Source organism: Pempheris klunzingeri, chromosome 9 (assembly GCF_042242105.1).
Source record: "Pempheris klunzingeri isolate RE-2024b chromosome 9, fPemKlu1.hap1, whole genome shotgun sequence".
NCBI classification, from domain to species: Eukaryota; Metazoa; Chordata; class Actinopteri; order Acropomatiformes; family Pempheridae; genus Pempheris; species Pempheris klunzingeri.
This window is the reverse complement of record NC_092020.1, coordinates 22,053,447-22,079,442: the sequence shown is the minus strand read 5'-3', so window position 1 is coordinate 22,079,442 and position 25,996 is coordinate 22,053,447. Positions and strand designations below refer to the sequence as shown.

Genomic DNA, 25,996 nt, shown 5'->3' with positions numbered 1-25,996 from the left:
TATTGACTTTTTTGGGCTTTTAATTAGGTGGCTAAAATTAATTTTGCTGCTGCAGCCGCCCGCAGCATTTAATTGACTCCTGAAGGCTCCTCCAAACTGTAGATAAGTACCACATACAACCCTGCGTCAAAAATCTGAACAATCCCTTTAACATGAAGCAAAGAATCAAGTACAGACTTTTTACAAGCTCTGTGTGTAGAGTTCATGAAGAGGACATTTGAAAGTAAGAAGATTTTCAGCACCAAGAGAGCAGAGGCTGATCCCTACATAGTTTCCAGACGAGAATGTGATCTATGCGTTGTGATGGTCACAAGGTAAAAGGCAGGTGTGTGTCTGCAAAAGATTATTTAATAAATCCATGTACAAAACATTTTATATTCTGCTGTTGGGTTTCCACAGGTTTAAAAAGACCCAGAGACATATAAACCTATTCTAATTCTTTTGCTCATTTTCACCCATTATATTATTTCCCATTTCATCAAAATCATTCTGTATATTTTTAATTTAAGTATATCAAGCACAGGTGGTTGATAACCATCAAGCATCAACTATAAAAATATTTTTCATAGAAATTTCTTAGAAATGAAATAAGCTTGGAAAAAGGGTAACTTTTGCTCTAGTAACGTACCACAAATTGTATGGTAAGTATAAACGTTGTCACATATTTAAACATTGATCTCTCACAAGAAAAACACCACAACTCTTCTGTAGGGATTAACAGCTCTGACCCAGTTCATTCTCTGGGCTGCTCTGGTGTTCACACAGGTTTCTTCTATTGCTAACAAGACCGATATACAGCAGAAAAGGGGGTTGCCAAGATGATTTATATGCTCTAAAAAGAACTATGTTCAGAGAAAAAAAAACATTGCCCTGATTTAATCTTTCTAAGAATTTAACTATGTTATTTCTTTAAAACAGTAAGACAAACACGGAATATAAAGAGCTTTCAAAGTCCCCATCATTACATGAAACAACAACTTTCACTGAAAAATGCAAATATAATCTGATAACGTTATCAAAGCGATATCAAAGAAGCTCGTGTGGAGGGGGTCTGTACATTGATCGAGTCAAACAAAAAAAAGATCGCCATCGAGCATGACATGTCTGGCAAGACTGAGCTTTTCCAAGGTGCGTTCTGCAAGAGGAAAACACAGCTTTTAAATCATCTGTGGTGTTAACAGGTCCGGTGAGCTTTTCCAGAGCTGAAGTACAGGCCAGCTTCATCTCAAGGGCACCGATGATCAAGTTATGCTCGTCTTTTTTTAAAATCTGTAAAAGTCATACCACACAATCTGCGCACACGTTTTACCGTTTTATGTGATGCTTTCTTTTGCACAGATTGAGTTATTTTAATGCCAGGGCTTGCATACCCACATGCAAATGTTCCACAAAAACAAGTCCCCCCCCCCGCCCTCAATACTGTTTTCCAAGGGTCGCTGCATCGTTGGCTCAGCACTGCCCAAAATGATCGTGATTGGTTTAAAGGAATACAAACAAGCCAGACCTTTCTCCAGAAACTAAGCGTGGAGAGAGGTCTGGCTATGTGACACTAATAAACAGGCTAACTAAAACACTTCATTTCTATAAGACGTTGCTGAAAGTATTCCAACAAATTCAAACTCAAGCCACAGTATAGGACGTTTTCTGTGCAACTGATTCAATCACATTGCGGCAATGATTATTACTCAATGAGGCTAAAACTGCTTAGCAAGTGTGCCACACACGCCCACACTGCTGCCATTCACATGCCACAAAGAGCCATTTCTACTATGCCCACTGCTATTGTGCATTCAGTTGTGAATAAGGACAGGGTGGGCTACCGGAAGCACCAAAGCACTGCAGCAAAATTTAAATCCCTAAAAGCTCAAAAATGTAAATGTAATTGTTAACAAATACAAGTCTTAGACTATGGCCATACTATATATTGCTCTTTGCATTCAAACCATACACCTTGCATTCAGGGACAGAGACTGCTTGCTTCCAAACTTGTTTTCGTAAGAGCTTTAACAGTCTGAATTCCGACGCCCTATTCTCTTCTTTATGCCCCCCCCCCCCGTTCCCCTCGACTCTTGATAAGCCCCTCTGATTAAACAAGCCAAATTTCCTGCGACTAAAATGGCCTAGCCGTAAGCTAAATGTTAGTATTCCAGCCAGTCCGTCCCATTTCCACCCTGATTAGATGATGGAACAATGTTTGGGCTGTGGATTAACCCCACTCCTGGCCCCCATTGGCGCTACTCTCTTCCACCTCCATTCCCTCCCACGTCTTTCTCTCCCTTATTCTCTTCCAGGCATGGCGGGGCGTTGAGCCCACATGAGGGGAAAGGAGGGAGCATTTGGCCTGAGGATGGTTTGGCAGTTGTTGGGGATAAAGACGAGAGAAGGGGATCTCTGCTAAAAAGGACGAAGGAAACTCTGACTAGGGTCACATGTGAAATAAGGTGCGGGGTGAGATGCAGGTTGAAGTTGATTACTTTGTCCTGTTTTAGCTGCAAGGTGATGCTGACAGCTGTGAGTTGCCTGCCAAGTCATTTATCCTTTCATGAATCTGCATGACTGTGTGTATGAATAGGAGTGTGGTTGGAACAGTTGCAGTCACTTAACTTTATTTGCAAGCCAACACAATAATAGATCCAAAGATTTGTGTGTATATAGTTGGCATGAAACTTGACAGGTAAGATTTTGAGAGACCTAAAAATATTATAACCATCACTGGAACAACAGACAGTAATTATTTATGGATAGTATAAGTGACTCAGCAGTTGCCTTTCACCACGTATTTGAAATATATCATTCCTAAGGTCACTTTCAGACCAACTTAAGCTCTGTGTAAAAAACCAAAAAAATGCAGGTCTGTCACTGGTTTAAATGGAACCAGTCCAGTAGTGTTGCACAGCAGGGAAGCCCACCCAAGGGGGAAAAAACTGGCTCAGCTTATGTTGCAATGCAAAGTAATATCATCTAGCAAGGTGCTGCATCAAACGCAAAAGCCTAAAATGGTTGCCACCATTAAAATTACAAACTACTACAAAATGATGCTGCAGACTTGCATCCAAGACTTAATTCTTGGATGAGTTTAAGTCACTGGTGAGAAATAATATGTGTCACTTGCATTTTGGTCTACATTTAAATCTCAAATAAAGAAGTATGCAAGTATTCCATCTAGAAAAAGCTAAACTCAGACATTCCTCTTTACTTCGCTGTATTTCCTTTGGCAAAACAGTGACCAGGTTGATATGAATGGGTGTGCTGTTTGCAGCAAGATGACATCTGATATCGGTGAGGTATGGTTCATAGTATCGCAGTCTCGCTATTTGAAGTCACCAGTGCTCAAACTTTCCCTTACTGAAATGTAAGATTTCAAGAAAAATAGAGTTATACTGTCATACTATATAACTGTCACTTATTAACTTTTTGTTTAACGATCAAAAATCTGGTTATATACACTTTAGATTAGTTGATTGTAATTGTTGTCTTTCTATATGAAAAGGGCTGTCAGTTTTACAAGTGTAATAGCCAGCCCCAGTTTTTGGTGGCAGTGTGACTGTTTTGTCTGATGTAAATCTGGATCTGGAATGGATTGGGCCTTTAAAGATTTGATAACCCTCTGCTCTCTCTGCAGAACTAATCTACCACCAGGTAAAAGCCTGCTGAGAAGAAAGTGAGGTGGAAAGAAACACTAACAATGTCCCTTTAGATGGCCAGGGAGATCATTTGGGTGGGACAAGGACACACAGGCCTTTCATTGTGTTGCCCCACGCTGGCTTTAGGAGATGTGTCTGAGGAGCAATGAACCTTCAAAACCTTCTACTCAGTGCACGCTCCAGGATCCTCTGAACTCCCCTCTGTGGCACAAATGCCGTCTCTTCCATTTAGCTATTACCCTGGGTGTGCAGTTACAAATCCCCATTCTACTAACCCAGCACACTTCACATGCATTTTCATTTTAGTGAAATTAGATACAGGAAGTTAAGGTGTTAACAAATACACAAAGGAGCACAGCTGAAAGATTAAGTATGAAACTGATATTCGGCTTCCATGAAATGTAATGATAACACTGAAAAATCTGGAAGTGAGTGCTCCAGTGGATAAACAAGTAGGTGTTCAGTTGATGAAGCACACAGGGACAAGAGCTACCGTCATTTTCATGGATCAAAGACACTACCTTACAGTTGAGACAGCCCTTTGAACAATTAAGGCCTCTGCGTAGGTCTACGTACATCAAAAACATCCAAACTGGTGGTTTCAGATTTTACACAATAACCAACCTATGCAGAACCAACGGTACCTTACCTCACCATACATCCCATACCTACTAGGATTTTAGTGACAACCCCCCACAGCTCTGCAAGATCAGAAACAAAGAGCCTCCGTGTCGAGGCCAGCTAAGCTTCCTAAGCAGCGGGGCTTTTCCAGGGGCCTCCACTAGTCTCCAATATCCTGCCTGCTACAGTCTCCATCAGTCCAAGGGCAACATCCAGCCAGCGGCCACACTGGGAGCCACAGTCAGACAGACGCCACAGTCTTGACCTGCTCGGATGGACATCTCAACGCCAGAATTAGATCAGCTAGGTTTTAAAAGCTACATTTATTGAGCATTGGGGCTCACTTTGGGTATACCTGATGATCATGTTGAAGATATCCACACCTTGGAGTTGAACTGAATTACGTACCACTCTACAGAGTCCCCTTTGCCTTCCTTTCTAGGTCGAAATACAACTTGTGTTACTGGGAGTTTGATGGGACCAGTATAATCATGAGTATTACCACGAGACCTCTGCCTTCACCCAATTACTGCAGGTACCAGATTAGTATCACTGACAATTGCTTTGCTTGACTTAAAATCACTGAATGTCCCCAGCCAATTTTAATCCGATATAAATGGGGCTCAAGCTTCAAGTTAAGTTCTCACTGCTTCTAACTGTTTTCGCTACAAAATTAGTGAACTGTAACCCAAATGTTTTTTTCTTGGAGACTGAGCAACATAAGATTTGGCAGCCTGCTTATGTAGTGCACCACGCTCAGTACAGTATCCAGGCAACAGACCTAAGATTTTGGTAAATACAGGAGGGATGATGAGATTCATCTTCCTGCTGTCATTTTTCAAGAACGGGAGGCCAGTATACCAGCCAAAACAAACAAAAACCCCTCTAAGCTTTCAATGTGATAAGATTCTGTTCTTCGTTTTGGACACGTTCGGACCTGCTGTCCTCTCTTCTCATTACCAAGCGCTGTCCTCAGCAAGGCTGAACTAATCAGGAGCTTCAGTGACATACTGTGTCAACACTGGAGCACAATGGGGGTTAATCAGCATGTTTACAATGGCTTCTGCTCTCACCAGTGTTGGATGTTTGAGACACTCTTTGGCCAGTAGAGCAATCATGTTGAGCAACTCAACACTAATTCCATTACAATTTGGTTCCCATTAAACCTTCAACATAACCGTCTACTGCAATTCCCAAAATGCAAACACACTGTGAGGTTGGCTAAAGCTTACTGTTCAGAAATATGTAAGATAAATAGACAATAAAACAAGAAAGACTTTGACTATCCAAAGGCAAATTGGCTACTTCTGGTTCCATGGACGAGGGAAGTGGGGGTGCTCAAGGTGCTGCAGCACCCCCTAGAATCAAGTTAAACTTAAGATGATTTTTTTTTTTATTGGGATTTATATACATAATGCACTAGTATTTGTATTAGAAAAGATCTGTTTATCATTAATATGTATTAGTCTTAGAGTATATTTCAAAAGACCCACTTAATCAAAGTAACTAAAAGACATCAGGGCACATGGTCAACACCTCAGACAGACCCGGAGAGATCAATTCAGCCAGCTTCAGTCAGAGTACATTAGGTAATTGCGATTACTGCCACTGTAGAGTAACACATGGCCATTAATAAAACAGGTTGAGTGATCTAATTATATATATTGAATATGAAATATATCTGGTAACTAGAGCTTCCTCAGTTTTCTTGAGCTTTGGCAAAGTTTTAATTTAATAATGTTTAATGGTACTGTACTCCCCCCGACAGACAGAAAGAGGTTGCATATACGGACATAAAACAAAAACTGACTGTTTGATCCTGAAGCCTGAAGTAAGTCTGTGTAATTCTTAGGTTTATCAGTGAAGTGTAAAAACTACACTGCAGACTTGAGTCTCTGTTGACAGTAAACAGAGTGGAGGCTCTCTGATGTGAACGGGTCCATCTCTGGTTGAACGGCCATCAGTAGATCCACATATGCACTCATCTCCTGTATGAAATGTCTGTGTCCTCACTGTACCGCATTATTAGAAACTATGACAACCTGATCGTGGGTCTGGGTGCGAAAACCATGAATGTCTCGCAGCATTTTGTGTGATGTTATTTTATAGACAGAGTTCCTCTCGGCCCCCCCAAACTCTGACTGACTTCCAGCATTACAAGCCAAAACGCATTATAAATGGTTGAATCTGCTGAAATAGTTGAACAAAGTAAAAGTGTGTAAATGTATGGAGATTATCTTGGATTGATGTTGTCACTGGAAGACACTGCAGAACATGTGACCATTTTGGAGCTTTAATGACTTTAAAGCTTAGAAATAGCTTCTCTATCCCCTATTATAGACTAAAATTCTTACATATTAGTAAGTAGAAGGTAATGAAACCCCTATACCCCGGCAGTTTCCCAAGGTTGAGCCCCTCTGTCACCCGCGGGAACGTGGGCGTCTGTCAGTCCAAGTTAGGACTGGGGTCCCATTAAGAAAAGGAAACACTGGAGCCAGGCTTTCCTTGCCACATATGCACAGAAATCCTGCCATTGTACCTCTCCCCAGGGATTCAGGGATTTTAGAAAAGAGTCCTGGGACCGATACAGCATCTTCCGTAACAACAAAATAACAGAGTTCACTGTCTAAATGCTCTGGGAGTTGTAGGTGGGGTGAGATACTCCAGATCACAATGTCACTAAATAGCTTCAGCTAAAGAAATCTCCCTTTAGAGCACAACCACTCCATGTATTAATACTCACTGAGCATACTAAGCTGAGATAAACAATTGACGTTACTTCATCACATTTCACAACTAACCCATCCAAAGTGAAGATGACAATACTTGCATTACATATTGGAGAACAAAACTGATATCTGCAAGTCAATATTGCACCAGGATTTCAACTGAAGTTTATTTTCAATGTCGATTAATCTGCTGACTAATTATCATTCATTGATCATTTGGTCTATCAAATGTCTGAAAACAGGGAAAATGCGGCTGATCATTTCTAAACACTCAAACTAATCTAAAACCTAAAAGGTAATCAGAAAATGTATAGAGGAAAACCAGCAAATATTCACATTGAAGCTGGGCACAGTCAATATCTGAGTCATTTATTTGACAAAGATGTACATGTGTTGTTTGTTTAGGTGCGTGTACGAGATTCTTCACTAATCTATCAACACCTTTATCACACATTTTCAGACAGACAAATATTTTTTCTGAGAAAAGAGGTGAGCTGCATGAAGAAACACACAAGTGACTGCCAGGCTAAATATCTAGTTACACCAGAAATACAATGATGACAACGACTGCACAGGGGAGTCAACTAATTGTTGTGTCCTGTAATAATCCATGTGACAAACATGGAAAAACCAGGACCAATGTTTGCAATGTTTCACAACAACTATTACGCCTAAAATGTGGGGAGGTTCTTTGACTGAAGCTTAGGCTTTGCTCAAATTGCATAAGTTGCTTAGTAGCTGTTAGAATGACTGCTTACGTTACTGAGAGCATTAACAGTCTATAGCTGACAGCGCATAACTTTTAATATTGTGTTTAAAACCTCTGACTGTGTTGGCCTACACACTTGGGAGCAGACAACAGAGAGGATGTTACATGTCAGTTTGCTTAAAACCAGAAAATGTTATGTCAGCATATGTACTAAGTTTGAGCTCCATGAACTGTGAGTTAGATTAGATTAGATTAGATTAGATAGACTTTATTGATCTCCCATAGGGGGATATTTACATATTACAGCAGCAACAGAGGCAGGGGCAAGATAAGCAGTAATAGAAAGAAAAATAAATAAAATAAGCAACAGTAGAAACAGTTAGATTAGATCAATCAGACCAAAACACAAAGCTTTTGATTTAATCATTCTATTCAACACTTTGCATTGCATTTAGCTGGAGACCTTAAGCGACGTAACATTTCTACAACGGCTGATAAGTACATCATCCATAGCTACTTTTTTTAGTGATAAATTCAAATTTTCCTTTATATTTTCTAAATGCCGGCATTACAGGTGACGAATGACAAGAAATTCAAAAGGCGCAAAGGTAACACTTACAGATAAGCTTCCTTATCTCTCTTTACTGATAGCGCCAAAGTTGGACTCAGGCCACCCAGAGGAAATGTCATGCTTGCCCCCAAAAGAGGGAGGTGCAGCCAGCTTGATTAGTCAGGATTAGAGTTTATCCCCTGCTACCAGCAAGCTGATGGGGATAACAGCACTCAAGAGACCGGTACTGTAAGCTAAGCCATTCCACTGCGGGTATTTAGTTGACACTCTTAACTAGGAAGGCTTGCAGTAAGAGAACTGCCAGTGTTTTGGTCTCCGGTGGGCTGTACTGCATTCCATACAACAACCCGATGAGGAAACAGAACTATATTACCCTATGCGATTATTCTATAAGCTCTCATAGTATATCCATCATGCACCATTTCTTTTTGTTTGTAGACATTTTATATCTGGTGTTATTACAGATTGCGTAATTAAAAAGAAACGTGTCACTTAATGTTGGGTTGTTGTGTGATATTCCTTCAGCTAAACATAAATTCAGAATAACTTAAAGAATGCAGAGGTGAAAGTTGGGGCACAAACAGGGTGGTACTCACGCCAAAGAACATCATCGGCATTAAAACATACGACAAAGCTATAGAACTCAATGCCACTCACTGAGGTGCATGCATATTAAAGAGCTTTAAGCCTGTCAGCACTTTTTTTGTCTGTGTAATTCAACTCAATGCAGGCTTTTTTTGGACCAGAAAGACAAAAAGGGCCCCTTTTTAGACGGCATATGAAGGGCTTCAGTTGGCTAGTAAGCTCCTCATCGCTGATCTAAGAGGTGTTCCAGCAGAGAGTGTGTATATTGGGTTTGTGCTTAAATGAAAATTGCTAAAAGCCCTGTCACAATCATATTGTTGCCAACATTTAACAGACAGTCTGCCTGAATTGCAGGACTGGCGGTGGTCCAGGCCTGATGGAGCCTGGGGAGACCTCTGCCTGCTGCTGTCAATACACGGGGGCTGACCTGCTGCAGTGGGGGAGAACAGGACTCCTACTGTACAAGTCAAACGTATGCCATTTAGCGGATGCTTTTATCCCCTTCACAACAGAGAGTGCTTGTATTTTCAGCCTGGATGGGCTCAGTGGAAATCTGAACCCTTCACCCTGCCAGGCTGTCGCAACTGTGCGACACAAAACTGACAACTGAATGAATCCTCTAGCTTTTGGTTGACAAAGCTGACAGAATGGTTGCTGTATTCTAACTTTTTGTTACTATTTGTATGATGCCCCTGCGTAATTACACTAATATTTTAAAACTTCATATATTTACCTCCCTCTCTCTGTCTGTGACTGATATGTTAAGCTAAACATTAGGATGTTACCCAGGGGCTTAGCTTCACTAATGACTCTAGCATTACAGCACAACAGAACAACAGACATTAGCATACTAAATTTAGATATTACATTTGAAAGCTTAAGCATTAGTGTGTAAAATTACAATAGGCGGACCATCCAGTGTGTCCTCGAGCCTGATCACATCTAAACTCCTAAGAAATGAGGTTTTCTGCATGCGTTTCATTTGGGCTCTTCTGTCTCCCTACTGCTAATACCGTCTTGTGGATACACATTGGCAGGTTATCGCTCCACTTTATCTCTACACTCCTAAGGCAGTAAACCGTAGTAATAGCTGCCTGGGTAGAGGATTTTACGAAATGGGTGAGAGATATAGAAAACACAGAGAAAGTGGACGCATCATAGTGTTCAAATTAAAAGAACCAAGTCGTTGTTTTAATCTATGAACCATGCGAAGCAAAGCAGGCAGAAAGGAAGGAGACAATGCTTGTAGATCAAACAATACAGCCAATTAGATGGTGTTCATTCCCTTGAATTTTCAGTCAACAAGGTTTAAGTTCCCAGACAGCAGGTGGAGTCATTTATTTTTTACTTTTCTGTTCTGCTCATTTGCTGTCTCTTGTATCAAAAAAAATGTCTTTTGCCTAAAGACTTATCCCATGAAAGCCCCACACAGAACAACAAATGAATCAGATGTAGATGCCCTCTTGATGCTAATGGAAAAATATTTTAGATACATTATTTAAACTAGAGCTGGTATAGTAGTTACGATAAAGTTGACAAACCATTTCCCCTTTCCTTGCTCAAAAAAGAAAAAGTAATGAAATACAAAAAAGGACAGAGTCATTTTCTTGTTATAACTCCTCTCCATTTTACACATGCTCATGCAGTGAGTGTGGCAGCAACAGACCCTGTTAGAATAATTCAACAGACAGGTTTTACTACTTAACATCTGCTGAGACTACATTTTTGGAGACATCGTTCCAACCCTGCCAATTAAACTTCATGACGTTGGGAGATCATCAACCTGAAGGATTCATTCTTGTACACCCAATAAATGTTTCTTTTACACATAAATACACTAAAATGTGAATTGAGTGGTGAGAATCTACATTTAGGTTGCTAGTTCACTGCAAGGACTCCTGTCTGCCTCAGGACCTAACTAACATATCTATACTGGGGCGCTATGACCAAATCATATCTAACAGAAGAGCAAGCATGAAAGAACCTTGGCTAGACACTTATTCTAATGCAAATATCAGCGAATGGTTCTTGCTGAACACTAATATAAAAGAGTCAGCAATGTCAGCACAGCAGACAGGAAACTAACAGTTCTATCTCAATACCCTTCTCCCATAAACTTATTCAATGACCACACGACCAAACTCTCAAACTAAATAGTTTTCGGGTAAAAAAAAGAAAATCAAAAATGAATCACAAGCTAGTACTATTGTGGCACAAAGATGTTGATGTCTGTGCTATTTATGTTTTAACAGTGCAGCTGAACCAAAGAGACAAAACGGTGTACTCCTTTACAATATTATCTAAGGAAAGGTTGATGAGTAGAAACATTTTTAATACAATTTCTGAAAACAAATGTATAGAATTCATGAATAAAGTCCTGTAGATTGTAGCTGTTCATGCACAGATGCCATGTAGACTACATAGAAATTCGCTTCTGCTCTAATATGAGAGAAATTCACAAGTGAAAGCAATGCTGCATCATGCAGTCCTGTCCAGACAAATGCCAGTCAGCTGAGAGACGATTGTGTCACTTTCCAGAGTGTAGTGACAGCATGCATTGTTGTTGGGGGGCGACCAGCTGGGGAGCCCTGGGAGTGTGTGTGGATGTGTATACATGTGTTTGAATGGAATGGGGATTGAGGGGCTCAGGAATGTTGGGGTGAGTGGGCATAGCATCGTGTGAGTGAGACAATGAAAGCCATCCCACTCAGTTATAAAAGCCTCCATTCATGCCGGACCTGACTCAAACTGTCTGACTCTGCAGTGCACAAAAACTCATAATGGTAATAATAATCTATTGCAAATAGTGTCTAACAGTTTCACGTTTTCGCTGGATTTATCTGCCCAATTCACAATGCTGTCACTTTTCTTCCTCAAAGTTGAAACTCGCTGACTGAGGTTGAAGAGTCTCTATTGCTTTCAACTCCTGAAATCACACGAAGAAGGCAGTTTGTCTCCAAATGAACATGGAAGACTCAAGTCAAAACCTCGGGCCAATTCAAGGACACACAACATGAAATAACACCAAGTCATGTACAATAGATCAGAGCAGGCCGAGAGGCAGGAAGAAAAAGGCCGTCTCATAGTATGATGTTACACTGTTGCTATGAGACTGTCAGTCAGCCTGACATCCAGTGCAGTTTGCGCTCGCTCCCTTGATAGTCAGAAAGAGCGCAGCTCCCAAGTGCCCCAACTCTGAAAACTAGGAAACCAGCTCAGCCTGCATGACCCAATTAGAAACATCCCCTGGACGGTGGAGAAACATCAGACTCTGTCCTATCTATCAAACAGTCCCATAGCCCTGCTAAGAACAGCTCTAAATAGTGTGAGTGTGAGCAACACCTCATCTAATGTGTTAAAGATCGCTCATGTTCTCATCGCTCACAATTGAGTTTCACATGTATTCAAGAAAGCTGTTGATTACAAAGACAACCTGCTACTGTTGGGCACTTAATGAAAACTAAGCAAATTAATTACCAAAAAACAAAACAATCCATAAATCTGAGTTTAACAACAGGCATGCAAAGTGACCCACATTGCCTTCGATGAGGGCAGTCAATAGATTGATGGCAGATTCCACGACAGAGTCTGTATTTATGGGCACAGACTGAGAAAAGGCTTGTGACTAAAATGGGTCGAGAAAATCTAACCGGAGGAGGTGGCATATTTATTGGTGGTGATAGTAACTGCACAGAGCAGATTTCAGGTATGGTTGCGTTCTCCCTGTATCTATTTCACACGGACAGTGTTGAATATATTAGATTCAACTGATTAATTAAAAGAAAATGGGACAGATCGTGCCAACATCTGTCTTGCAGCCTTACATTTGCGAAGCTCTCAGCAATGACTAAAAGCCAGTCCGAGATTTAGTCTAGTCCCGCCTCTAGATTGGTCGCCCCCTCTTTTTCTCTTCTTAGCTTCCTCCGTCAACATCCTCTTCAGTCTCTTTGTCTCAGCCATGTCCACGTCCGTACTCAGAATATCGGCCGAGCTTCTGCTTCTAACTAGCTGAAAACTACAGTTGGTGGTGTGTGATGTAGTGCCATAAAAGTTACGCACCTCTCACAGGAGTTCGTACCCTACATAGTGTAAGAACAGGCTTTTAGGAAAGGGAATGAAAGAGGGGACATTCTCTCAGTTTCAAGTCAGTGTACCGTCAAAAAGATTTTGTTGCTGTTATTTCAAAGTAAAATGGCTGAATAATGTTGCTTGAATGAAAAAAAGAAAGCAGGTCCAAGTAAAACTTGAGCTTTCATTTTGTGGTTAGTTCAAGGGAGTATTATGAACTGAAAATGACTGGGAGGCTTTTTCGGACATGCTGTGGCTTTTATGAGGAAGTACCACAGCACACTGCATAATAAATTCTACTTCAAGAGTGCCTTGGATAGGCTTTGTTTTTCTTTTAGAAAATGATTAATAGCAATGTCTTAATTGGAACAGCTGCGGAGACAACCAGAAGGAAAGTTTCTCTGGCTCATTGGATTTTATTTTCCCCTTGAATGTCTCATCAATATACCAGGACTGCATTTTCTTAGTTACTTTATCAAGGAGCAGAGAGTCTGACATCAGGCTTGCCAATCTACTGTTGGACACAACCACAGTAGACATGTAGACTCCCCCCCAGAAAAGCCAGTTTCAGACATGAAGACAGATCCATGTACACATAGGGGAAAAGACAGGCATAATTATAAGCCCATTCTACTGTAATAATGCCAGTCGTTTTGGATGAAGGTATTCTCTACATGCATGGGAACAAGCCGTCAGCATCTGTCAGTTATGTTTCTTTTTACAGTAAGCATTAGGTGCACTGGCTGGTATGGCAAGTAACAACAATTGTTAACAGCTTCCCTGCAGAGAGTGGCTGTGCAGCCCTGGCACACTGCCGGCTGTACCCCCTTCACTCTGGTGCTTCTTACATCAGTGTGTGTGCATGTGTGTGAGTGTGTGTGTGTGTGTATGTCGCACTGCAGTTTCAGTGCCAGGCTGTCTTGCGCTCTCCTCCTTGAAAGCCCTTTTTTTTTTTCTTTCAGTGCATGGGCACACAGACCTGACAGTCGAACAAGATGAAGTTCACCTTGTCACAGGCATACTTAAAGCATCAGTCACACACAGACGTGAGCGCAACGCCGGGAAGTCAAAGGGACATCCAGACTGAGCAGCTCATAATCTCAGTGCAGTGGTTTCAGTAGCTGTCTTACAATCCCATCCATCTATCAAGTCAAGCCATTTACTTTACAAATTCAGTGTTGCACTGGTCTCTCCTAGCATGCATCTGGAGTAGGGTTTGGTCATGCTTTGACTAGGTTATGCAACTATCTATTTTCCTTCGGCACCTGTTCATAGTAGCTGTAATACTGTTAGTAGCTTGATCCAGGGCGATGCAATGAAGCCAGATGTCTGCAAAACTGTAGGTCTCTGATTTTTCATTGCTCAGTACCATTTTATCCAGTCGAGCTTCCTGGGACCGGACATTAGCTAGGAGCAGCCTTATGTACAAGCTGGTTTAGCTTAGCTCTTATCCAGGCTCTCTCTCCTCTCCTCCTGGGGCTGGCTATCGCCCCTCCTGTTGTAGCGCTTGTCAAGGTGCATAAAAGATGTTGTGTGCAGCGATCGACTCCGCTGTCACTTCATTCTAACGTGTAATTTGGCCATAATCACTCATTTTGACATTGTGCGGCACATGGATTTTGATTCAAAGGGGCCAATGTGCTCCACTGGGACTGTTTGTAAGGCCTTCCAAAACCTTTACACCCGTTTCTGATTGATCAGCTGAGCAGAGGGCGGACAGGAGCCAGGGTCTGAACTGTGTCTGTCACTTTTCATGTCAACAACCAAGTGCATCACTGTGTATAACTCCAGGGAGACTAAACGAGCACCGTTATCCCCATTTTAAAATGACATCGCAATTCTCATTCTATCTATAATACGCAGCTTTTCACTCCTTCAGGCCTTTGAGTGTAGCTGTTTGGAACAACTATAAACACTTTAGATTTCAGATGTGATTTATTAACACATTGCACAACAACTTCTGATCCTTTACACTCTACTCATAAACCTGTTAAAAGTTGTCAAATAAAAGAAGTCTGGCATTAGTAAATCTTATCACACGTCACAGACAGAAGAAGCCTTTCAAAAATTCTCTTTGAACTCTTTAATATTGTAGAAAATAAAGCACTGCAAGCAAGTCCTGGCTTTTCATTAAAGAGCACATAAAACTTTTCCTTAAGCCTGCAGTAGTCTCATTTGAATAAGGGCTTTTCTTGGGCAACTGACCAACTTTTTGCCCTTGAAAAAAACAAGTCATGTTGACTATGAAAGAATAAAAGGAGTAAAAATACGGGTTTTGTAAGAATATTGTTGTCTGTGATAAGCTATCATCAACCTAACTGGTTTAGGTGCTTTCACCTGGTCCTGTGTCATGCTTTATTTGAATATATTTGGTTGTGAAATGAAGTACCTGCAGTTTTTACTAGATAAGTTGAGCCACTTGGCTTTTCTGTACCTCTGTGCTTCAGAACAGCACATCTCTTGTGTGCGTCCACTTTGGCAAGTAGAGCCTTCAAATACCCACTCTGTCCTAACTGGAAATGAACAGCTGCCAACGAATCTACGGCCTTATTTGAAAGCTCCTTGACATGAAGGGCATCACACAAATCAGCCATGGGCAGGACACACATGAACGCCACAATGGATCACCAGTGGCTTCACCTTAAAGATATGCTACAGAAAATATGAAACTGTGGTCATTATTGGCCAAGGTTTCCCTGACAATTGGAGCTGCAACAATTAGACGATTAATCGATTAGTCAAGAAACAGAAAACTAATCAAACAAAAAATTGATTGTTCCAGGTTCTCAAATGTGAAAATGTACTACTTTTACATTGAATATCTTGTTGTTGTTTTTTGGTTTTGGACTATTTGTTGGACAAATTAAGACCTTTGACGATAGGCTCTAGGATATTTTATAACATTTTATACTGTTTTTAAAATTTTTCATAGAAAAAACAATGAATGCATAAATCGAGGAAAATAATCGGCAGATTCACCTGTAGCAAAAATAATCATTAAATTCAGCAGATGGGAGGGAACGTGGGATAACTTTTAGTGGATTCATGTTGTGTGACCGCACGAACGCAACCGTACAAACATGCACACATAGTGAAGAAGGAGGGGGCTAATCTCCCATCTACTTTGTTAATCCGCTACATGATCACCTCTCACCCCTCACCCCTAACATGCGTGTGTGTGTGTGTGTGTGTGTGTGCTCATAAAGACCCATCTGGACCCAAATGCTGACAACTGCATCTCTGTCACACCATGTGGATTTGTGTCTGTATGCCACGGCATTCTCTTTACAAACTATCTCAGTCTGCTGGATTGTGACAACATACCATGCCATACCAGACATGCCTCTCATAGCACTCACTATTTAAAAAGTATTTCGTGAATTTGAAAAAAATGTTGCATGGGGGGGGTTGAAGTAACAGAAGACATATCTGTGTAATGACGCGGCTATCAATCTGCTGCTCTTAAACATTAAATCCCATGTTGTTGCCGTTTCAGTAATACCCACGTGTCAACACACCAACTCTTTTCCCTGGAAGACAGAAGGCTTCTGCTGAGATTAAGAAGATCATAACCACAAGATTAGTGATTAGCATCTTACTTTCAGGGATTTAAGTGAGTGACTGGAGCTGTGTAGTGCTGATTTATGCACTGGCAAAAAATGAGCTTAAATCAAGACTGCAATAGCCAATTTTATATTGCACTTGTGTCACTTATAGCTGAGCAGAACGTAGGTGGTCATGTTGTGCCCTGTTCAATCAATAGCTGCTTTGGATGCTTGAATTCAGACAACATAAATGGTAAAATGGCCTTTCTAGTCATTTCGACCACTCAAAGCGCTTTTACATCACATCCTCATTCACCCATCAATCACTCACTCAATCTAAGTTAGAGGAGACTATTCTTTCACACATTACAGCTATGCTTCAGGAGCAAGTTGGGGTTCAGTGTCTTGCCCAAGGACACTACAGCACGCTGACTCATTGGAGCCGGAGATCAAACCAGCACTACCACTGAGCTACAGCCAAATAATAAATGGCAAATGACTACTACTGTGGCCAATAAAACTCATTCAACAAGACTTCAGAGAATACAGTATTTTATGCCATAAACATTGTGTTTGAGTCTATTCAAGATCACAGTGAGTAGCATCTTGCGGTGTCAGTCTGCAGCTTTACATTGCACCCTATCTTGTCACTTTTTTTTGTCTGCCAAGAAATCAGACTCATTATCCACATGTGTCTAAATTCTTTAAACATGCCTGTAATTACAACATACATTTAGTCAGTTGGTTAGTTACTTAGACTTTATTGTCCCCCGCAGGGAAATTTTTTTTTCAGAATACTGCACATTACAGGAAAAACAAGATTAGACTCAATGCACACAAGAACAACAAGCCAAAACAAGTTCGTGTCGCAGTTCATGTCCCTGTTTCAACTATAGATTCTCATCCTGGAGTAATACATTCAACTGTGCACCCTAAGTGCAACACTCAAGATACGCAGAGAGGAAAAGGGGGGAGGGGGGCAGAGGTTGTGGTAGACCATGAATTTCCAGCTCATTAGAGCACCAAGGTGAGTGATGAAGGGGACGTCCTCCACCTATCCTAAACCCTTCTGTCAAAAAATAACATGCTTCAGTGGCTTGTAGTCATAGCAGTGCATATCATCTACGGAGAAAAACTGACAAGAAAGCTGAGCACTTAACACATCGGTCCATTCTGTAGGAAAGAATGACAATGCCCCCAAACTGAGAATGACATCATGCATGAATTCAGGAGCGAAATTTCTATGCACATGGCGCTGGATTTCCAAAACAGCCGGAGGCCAAACACAGAGAGGTGTGCTGCATTGCATTGCTCTTTTCTGCTGCTGTCAAGACATCCAACAAGGAAACAGTCCTTACTAGTGCAGATTCAAAGCATTAACATTTTAAAGTGCACATATGAAGCTAATCCAGTTATTCACTATGTGTCACTCAAGGACATTTTGACGGACAGACGGCTGTCAGATTGACCGTGTGACCTTTTGGTCAGGAGCCTGGTTCGCTAAACTGTCATGCTGCTCTTTGAAAATAAGGAAAGGGACAATGGTGGTTTTCTCATGGGTACACATCAAGAGCGTCTGAAATGTAATTCACAAAGCATTATGAACTATCTAATCACAATAGCAAAGAATGGAGTGCTGCAGGAATGTGTCAAGAAAAACCTCACATTTTCTCACTTCTGGTTTCCGTGTTTCAAAATCAAGGGGTTTTTTTTTAATGTGTTTTTTGTTAGTTGCCTGAAGTAAGGTCTGTGGTTAACACAAGCTTAAGAGATTTTCATTTTATTCTAGGACATAAAATACGTGACTAAGTACCCCACTCTTGAATTTTGAAGCTTTTATGTGTCTTACAAAAGGAGGTTGCTAACTAGTGGCTAAATGTGACCACAGAGGTTATCATGGAATGGAAACTCATGTACTTACTTGTCTGCATTTACAGCCTCTTGTTGTGTTAAAACTAGAAAAACAAACTATTCTAACTCAAACTTTACAACTTGCAGATTCGTAAATTTTCCCAATCGCATTCTTATTTTATTTTAAATTGTACTTACACCGATTGAATTTACGCTCCAAACATCATAGAGTGGTGTTCACTTGATAAACAAAAGGTTAAAGTGTCTTAAACTGCAATAACCCAAAAGACAGTGGAAAAATCTCATTGGCTTTTTGTCAGGGGAACCCGAGTGATGCTAACTTCAGGGTTGAACTACAAAAATAAGTAATCGCTGCAGCACTCTATTCCAGTTTGTGTCAGATATAAAAGACGTTTTCACTTTAAAATGGCAGTTTGAGGCATCACGATTCTACCTGCACAGTCTCAACAATGTCAATTAGCAGATGCCCACATTTAAGACGCACTAATAAGTCATCATAACATTTTCTTATTGCAAAGGACCAACTGTGTTAACAAAGACTACATGAACACATACTGTATGAGTGTGGACTGCAGCATTGGTAAACATTCATACATCATGGTCCCTTTCATTCTGAAAACTTAAGTTTGTTCACCAATAACAGCACCCTCTGCGTGTTTCGTTCCACTATGTGCTCAAACACAGAATTTCAACCAAGGCTGAGCCATTAACAAAAACCTTCATCTACTGATATAATGTTGACACAATGTACGACCACTATTTAAAACCACAAAACATTAAAGCATCTTATACCTAAGTAGGCATATGGAAGTATGGACAGATGACATTTTGTTCTTATAAAGTGTGAGGATCATCCTCACCATTAAAAAATTCTTTGGGTTCTTGGAAGCCATAACCCCTTTTCCCCCTGTTTGCTTGGCCCGGTCCATCATTTCCTGGCTCCTTAATTCAATGTTTCCGTAGCAAACACCAGGAGCTGTCATCAAGTCGAGTCCCATATAAAGTATCTCATTCCAGGCGGCTTAGGTTGGTCCTTAATGTCAGTATTTCACTCATGGTTGCATGCTGATGGATTGAGATTGTCTATCGTCTCTCGGTTGTCTGCCGTTGCCTCTCTGTACAGGATTTGCTACACGATTAACTCAAGATGTTTTTCTGATTCACTTGTGACTTAAAAGAACAAATACCAAAACAAGGTTGCAGCTGTATTCTACATACACGTAACAACACTGCACACATACCAAAAACACACACAAAGAAAGCAGAATTAAAGAAGGATTAAATCTCCATTCACAGCCATGTCTGTGCTTAAGCTAATAACAGACCAGTGTGGTGATTTGACTGTTGAGCACAATGGTATCAGTGGAATGACATCAGCCATTTACATGTAGATGATATCATTTTCCCTTTCAGGCATGTTACAATGAAACCTTGTATTATTTACGGCCCCCCAGAACATGCCATGACTTGGATAGGAGGAGGTGGGGGGTTCTGGGTTAGAGATACTGAAACAATAGAGAACTAATAAAGAAGAGAAGCTGAACAAGTTCAGACAAGCTATGGAAGAAGGGACATTTTCCAAAAGGAAAAACTATAAATTTTTCAAATAACACAACTATAAAAAGCATTAAAACTGGACTGAGCTGAACTGTCGGACAACTAAACAGCCATCTATTCATAACAAAAAAAAAAAAAGGGAATCACACTCATTACCATGGAGATTTTGCAAAAAGCATGTAAAGACCACAGACCACACTACATTTTTTGTTGTATCAAACAACTGTGACCCTTTTCTGCAGGGACCTCAGTCACAAAACTTGACCAGACTGTGAAAAGACTAAGCATCACACATGTAATACCTTATGTTTGTAGACATGCAGGCACAGAGAAGAACACAGTGACTAACTGGCAGATTAATCAATACTGAAAATAAGGATTATTTGCTGCCTTAAAATGGGATGATTATGACTGCTGGCAAGAAATAAACTACATTCACATACTACAAGCTAATGTGCAGAGACAGACCAACTTCTACTTTTGTGCAGACACAAGTGCAGAGGCAGCTGTCATGGCAAAATCTCCGTTTTAAATGGAGTAGTGTGTAAAATACTCCACTAAGTTAATCTTTCATACTTGGCATTGTTTAAAAATGACATGATATTAGTATATTCCACTTGCCGAAATGAGTTGTGCTTCTCTATGCATGTTTTTAGCAACATAATTTCAACTTTATGCATTTGTTTCAATGCATGCTCCTGTTAATTTATCACTTGGGAGTTTTTTTTCCTCCAAGAAATGTCTTTAATCATAACAAAGCCAGTGAGGAAATTACTCAACTCTGAGAAAGTTATTTTCTCACAGTTATGCCTTCATAAGAAATTGCCAACAGCAAAAACCTCCTCAACGACCATTCAGAAGGAAGCCAGTTCATCAAACGACTAAGACGTCTGTGTGGAAAAGAACTAGTCAGATAATTTAGTCGGGTTTCTGTCATACAAACACCCCGTGGCTCTGCGGCACAAATCAATCAACATAAACAACTGAAGGTTTCCACCCTCATCAAAGGGCCAGTCTGTTTCTTCTGAAGTTCAGAGGAGCTTAAACACCGTCATTAGTGACAGCCTTACTGACGAGATGGTGAGAGGAAACGGCAGGTAAAGTAATGAGTGCAGGTGTGAACGCGTCGTCAAGGTGTTGGGTTTTAAGAAGACCCGTTAGCACGCACGCTTTGCTGTTTCACACTGACCAAACCATGGTGGCATAATCCTGCCTGAGTGTGTGATTTTAGATAGCATGCTGGTGTTCTGGAAGCAAAAGAGGCGCGGTGGTGGCCATGACGGGTAACACATCAGCGCTGAACAACAGGCCTAAATAAGAGACACACACACACCCCCGTCGCATCCTGTCAGCTCACCCTGTTCGCACAGATGTTGATCTGGCTGTTACTTCCTCCGCTGTCAGTTGAAAGATAGAACAACAGTGCCTCCCCGTTCGGCGCTCATACATTTTATGGGGACAGCGAAACAGAGTAACAGCACAACATTCCCACCTTGAACAGGCTGTGCAAAAGTCCTACATATTTCCAAATGCTGGTGGAGACTTTTCAAACTGAAGAAAGCATGACTCAAGTTGAAGATTGAGTCATCTTACAGAAACATAATACTTCTACATTTCCTCGTCTAGAATAGTCATTTACAGTGCAAACCCTCCTATCGTGGCTCTAGGTCGCAACACGTATGGAGAATTACTTTGGGTGTACAATAAATGTGTGACACCGCCTGATAATTTAGCGTGTGTCCATTTGCTGTGATGGTGGTGTTACCGCAGTCTCCATTATAAAATCATACACTGAACAATAAATCAGTTTCTGCTCCGGATGCTGGACCACCAGAACGTGTTGACACAGAAGCATAAATCTGGTTTTCACCAGCCGTTCAAGGGTCTCTGTGTGGTTAGCCAGTGTGCAGCAGAGTTCAAATTATTCTATTCTGCTGACACAAAGCAAAAATAAAGAGCAACTGCTCCTCACTGTTAAAGTTTTCTTTTTAAAAACTGACGTCCAACATGCTTGGTGTGAACAGGCCCTAAAAAAGGACGGCAGTCAAAGATACATCTTCTCAATCAAGGACTCAATATTGCCTGTGTGGGTCTGCGGAGAGTACAAACCCACAGTGAAACAAACGAGAGGACAAAGGACAGGCAAAGAGACTTAACGCTTAGTTTCCAACCACTGCTGAACCACTGTGAAGATCCTGGCTGGAGTTTCTTTGCATGTTTTGACTTTCCACTGACAATACATAGCAAACAGGGGACCTGTTGTTATAACCCCTGGGCTGAAGTCCTCACATTATGTGACACAGCAGTTGGGAAATGACAGTCAAACATAGGCTGTTTGGATGCTGACTGAGGCTTTGTGTAATTCTATTCATTCAGGAACCAGTGACCTGTCTCTGGTCCCCTAAGGTGACTGAAGGACCGTCACCAGGTGTGTGTGGGTAATGGAATCAGTCCCCATGGGGTAAAGGTGATAAAAGAGCAACAACACGGGAGCCGTATCAGTTCACCCGCACCTTTTCAGCTCTCAGCCCATGATCTGCCTCGGAAATTCTAGGTCAGTAGTAGCTTTTTAAAGATTTGATATGTGCCTCCAAGGAGTTTGGTGCTGCTAAATAGGCCTGCAATGGAGCCTGACACTCTTAAAGGGGATCCGTCACTTTTAATCCTACTTTGAGATGTAATACACTTTTATTAGTTTAACCACAGTACGGTGATAGATACACATAAATACATATCAGGTTGTTGGTAAGATCCAGAGTTAACATTTAAAAGCATCCATGTTTTTATAGACTCTTTAAAACTGCAGCAATGAGTAATCTGACTGTTTACAACACTATAAACGAAAGAGTGCTACCAAGACAAGTGTCGTGTGACAGCCGATGACATACAGATTAATACGTACACAGGGAGGAAACAATATGGTCTTAACCGATACCATTATCCGATACTTCGCCTATTCATGCGGACTAATATTGACACTGGCATTATTCAGAGCCTCAGTGCAGGTGCACAGAGAAAACTTGTTAGACATATCTGGTTTCAAGTAATACATTGTATTTTTAGTCTGCCGTTAATCTGATATTCCAATTAAGTAACACACACAGGATCTATCAAATATCCAACTGGGGCTGAGCGATATAATGGTAAATATCGCGTGATAGAAAAACATTTATCATTTCATTTTACGCTCTTTTCGTTTATTTCACTGTGTCGTAAATCACACTTTGCGAGAATATTTGTCGCCGTCTGGACGACGATCTGTGTTCTTTCGCATCGCACAAACGCAGGCAGGAAATTTGCAAGAGACAAAAACGGAGGAGAGTGAATGTGACACAGAGCGGGGTAAAGACTCCGACCAGCCAAGTCAAAACTAAGAGCTCGTACCTAAAAGAGGGATGACACCTGTTGCGTAGTTTGGGCATGAAAGGCCTGACACAAACCAGAAAAACTGCATTTAGTATTTCTACAGTAAAATGTTATGCTTTGTTACATGCTTAAGTGTAAAATTTGTACAAACGTTCTAAATAAAAAGGAGAAGAATAATGAAATATGGGTAAGAACCTTTTATTTGTCGAGTATACTTTCCTAATTGTAATAAGAAATAGGTCTTCCCATGTGGTCATTTTATGTAAACTATTCATTCATTGAATTTACAGTAAACATGCTATATCGTGGTCTATGGGGTTAGGCACTGTCCACCAAATTGGTATATGACCATGTCCACGGTGAAACACTGTCCTCAGTGCTCCTGAGCACCCAGCTCTGCAAACGACATCACCGGTAAACACAGAAATATCTGGGGGGGGAAAAAGGGGGGACCGATTAAGTTCCTCTCGCTCTTAGTTGGGGGTACCGCAGAGTAAGCGCTACGCTTCAGCGACGGCTCCGGCCCGCTGCCGTGAGCAGGGGCCGAGCTATCGAGGAATGTCCCCGCTGGCGTGTCGCTCACTGAGCGCAGTGACAGAGGGCAGCATTGTCCAGTGGCTCCATCCCAGTGAAATGTATCTTTCTCTGGCTATGAAGCCACCCAGGCCTGTATCAGGATATGAGATTCTGGTCATATCACAGCCCTACAACTCACACGATTAATGACAATAATAGGGGGGCCAATACAATAGTGCTCTTTATAAACTGATGTTAGGTGTTGGTAACCAATAATATTCCATTATATTGATTCTTGTCGGAAAATCCATCAGGGATGGTTTCAAATCAGACAAAGTTCCTTCTACACTGTTACTAACAGTTGAACAGTGGAAACGTAGCACACATACAAAACTGTGCTAAAGTATTTGATACTTGTGTTTAAAAGTTTTATGTTCTCTATGTCTCTCGGTAGAAAACTACAAACAAACAAAAAAATATATATATAAAATAGATATTTTCTTGCTGAGACATTTAGTTAACAACTAACAGTATTCAATGTTACCTTAGAAGCAAATGATTTGACATTTCTGGTTGAGAATATTACTGTAATTACTAACTGAATATCATACATGTTTCTATCAACTAATCATTCAGCTCTCCTGTCAACACGCGATGACTGATGACAGTGTGGTAGTAACAGCCAATCATGATTAGCACCCACAGGTAATGCATTCAATGCGTCCGTGATTAGTTAAATGTAAATGAGCAGAGATTCTGGAGGGGTGGGGTGGTGGTGGTGGGGACACAGTTGTCCCCTGTGCGGAGGCCCCATAATCCTTACCAACACCCCTGCTACACTGAATAACTCACGTTTTAAACACTTCACGCCACACTGGGCTTTAAATCAGATTTTTTAAGCCTTTATGTAAACCTGCAGAGCTGAGACTGCATTCCAGCGACATGCAACAGATAATCGGCCAGTCATCAGTGTGGCGAAGGCTGACAAGAGGACAGCCCACTGCAGGATGACAAAGTCAAATGCAGTGGGGGCAGGCAAGTGTCGTGATTGAAATTCTCCCAGAACAAAACCTCGTTTGTGTGATTATTGTTCTCCAGGCTCGCAATGAGGCAAAAATCCATTCCACATGATGCATTCATTGTTTTCAGCCAAACACGCACAAGGCCCCACAGCAGCCACAGCTACTGTACAAAGGCCCCCCCCCCACCAAAAACAACTGAAAGCCTGCTGCAACATTCAGGAGGGTCTAGTGCAAGTATGTGCAGAATCCTATTGGAGATATCATCATCAGTGAGCTGTCATTACAGGTCATAAATGCAACTTTCTATTTTGAGAGTAAGAAAACAGATATTCACTGAGTGTTCACTTTTCCAGACACCAGACATTATAGGATCTAATTATATTAACAGAGGATTGAATAAACTCAACATATTCGCGTTAAAAGCATTACTGAGCATCAGGCAACACTGTGACCCACCACAGCAATTTCTTAGTGATAAAAATGTGTATTTCTCGTTAGAATCAACCAAATGAATGCAGGTTTAGTCACCTTTCAACAGGTGACGAAGCAATAAAATCAAACTGCCGTTTAATGGGGATGGCGCTGCAGATCCATGCTGCAAACCAGTAACTAAGGCCACACGGGGACAACAACACACCTGCGAGGAGGGGAGGCCAAGTGCTGCGGACTTAATTCAGTAATTGCACTCGTGACTCACCTCTATCCATTTCTGCGCCTCCTGAAACGCGGAGTCTGTGGCCGCCTCGGTCTCGGGGTGATGCTGATGAGACGGTCCTGTGTCTGCAGCCGGACTTGCCATTGGCGAAGAGTCTCTGCTCCCCAAGTGTTAAAGCCTGCAAAAAAAAATATGTGTAAAAGCAGCTCAGAGCCGCGTTATCCCGACACAAGTAGTCGTGAATGGTGTCGGTCAGCCTCCGTTGGTTGTGGGTGTTGCAGCAGCAGCAGCAGCAGCAGCACCGGTGAGGCGGACGGACCCGTTCCTGCTCTCCGGTATCGCTCCTGTCTGGAGTCTGTGGGCAGACCAACAGCGTCAAGCCCGCCGGGGTCACCTGTCCACAGGGCTTCCGGTGTGAGCGCTCAAAATAAAAGCACGGACTGGCGCATTAACATTTAATGCTGTAACGCTGATTTAACAACTCCAACGGTGATTGTTTGAATGACATGTAAATCTGATCTTTTGAGCTTTTTCTG

General features: G+C 41.4%; 1 protein-coding gene across 1 annotated transcript in view; it reads right to left on the bottom strand.

Moving 5' to 3' along the window:
• The window catches only part of LOC139206901 (LIM and calponin homology domains-containing protein 1-like), an 89,749-nt gene extending 64,145 nt beyond the window's left edge, over positions 1–25,604 (bottom strand). Inside the window, exon 1 of the mRNA XM_070836508.1 lies at positions 25,503–25,604. Coding sequence (XP_070692609.1) covers positions 25,503–25,604 — 102 coding nt within the window. The remainder of the gene's footprint in view (positions 1–25,502) is intronic.
• Positions 25,605–25,996: the final 392 nt, after the last annotated feature.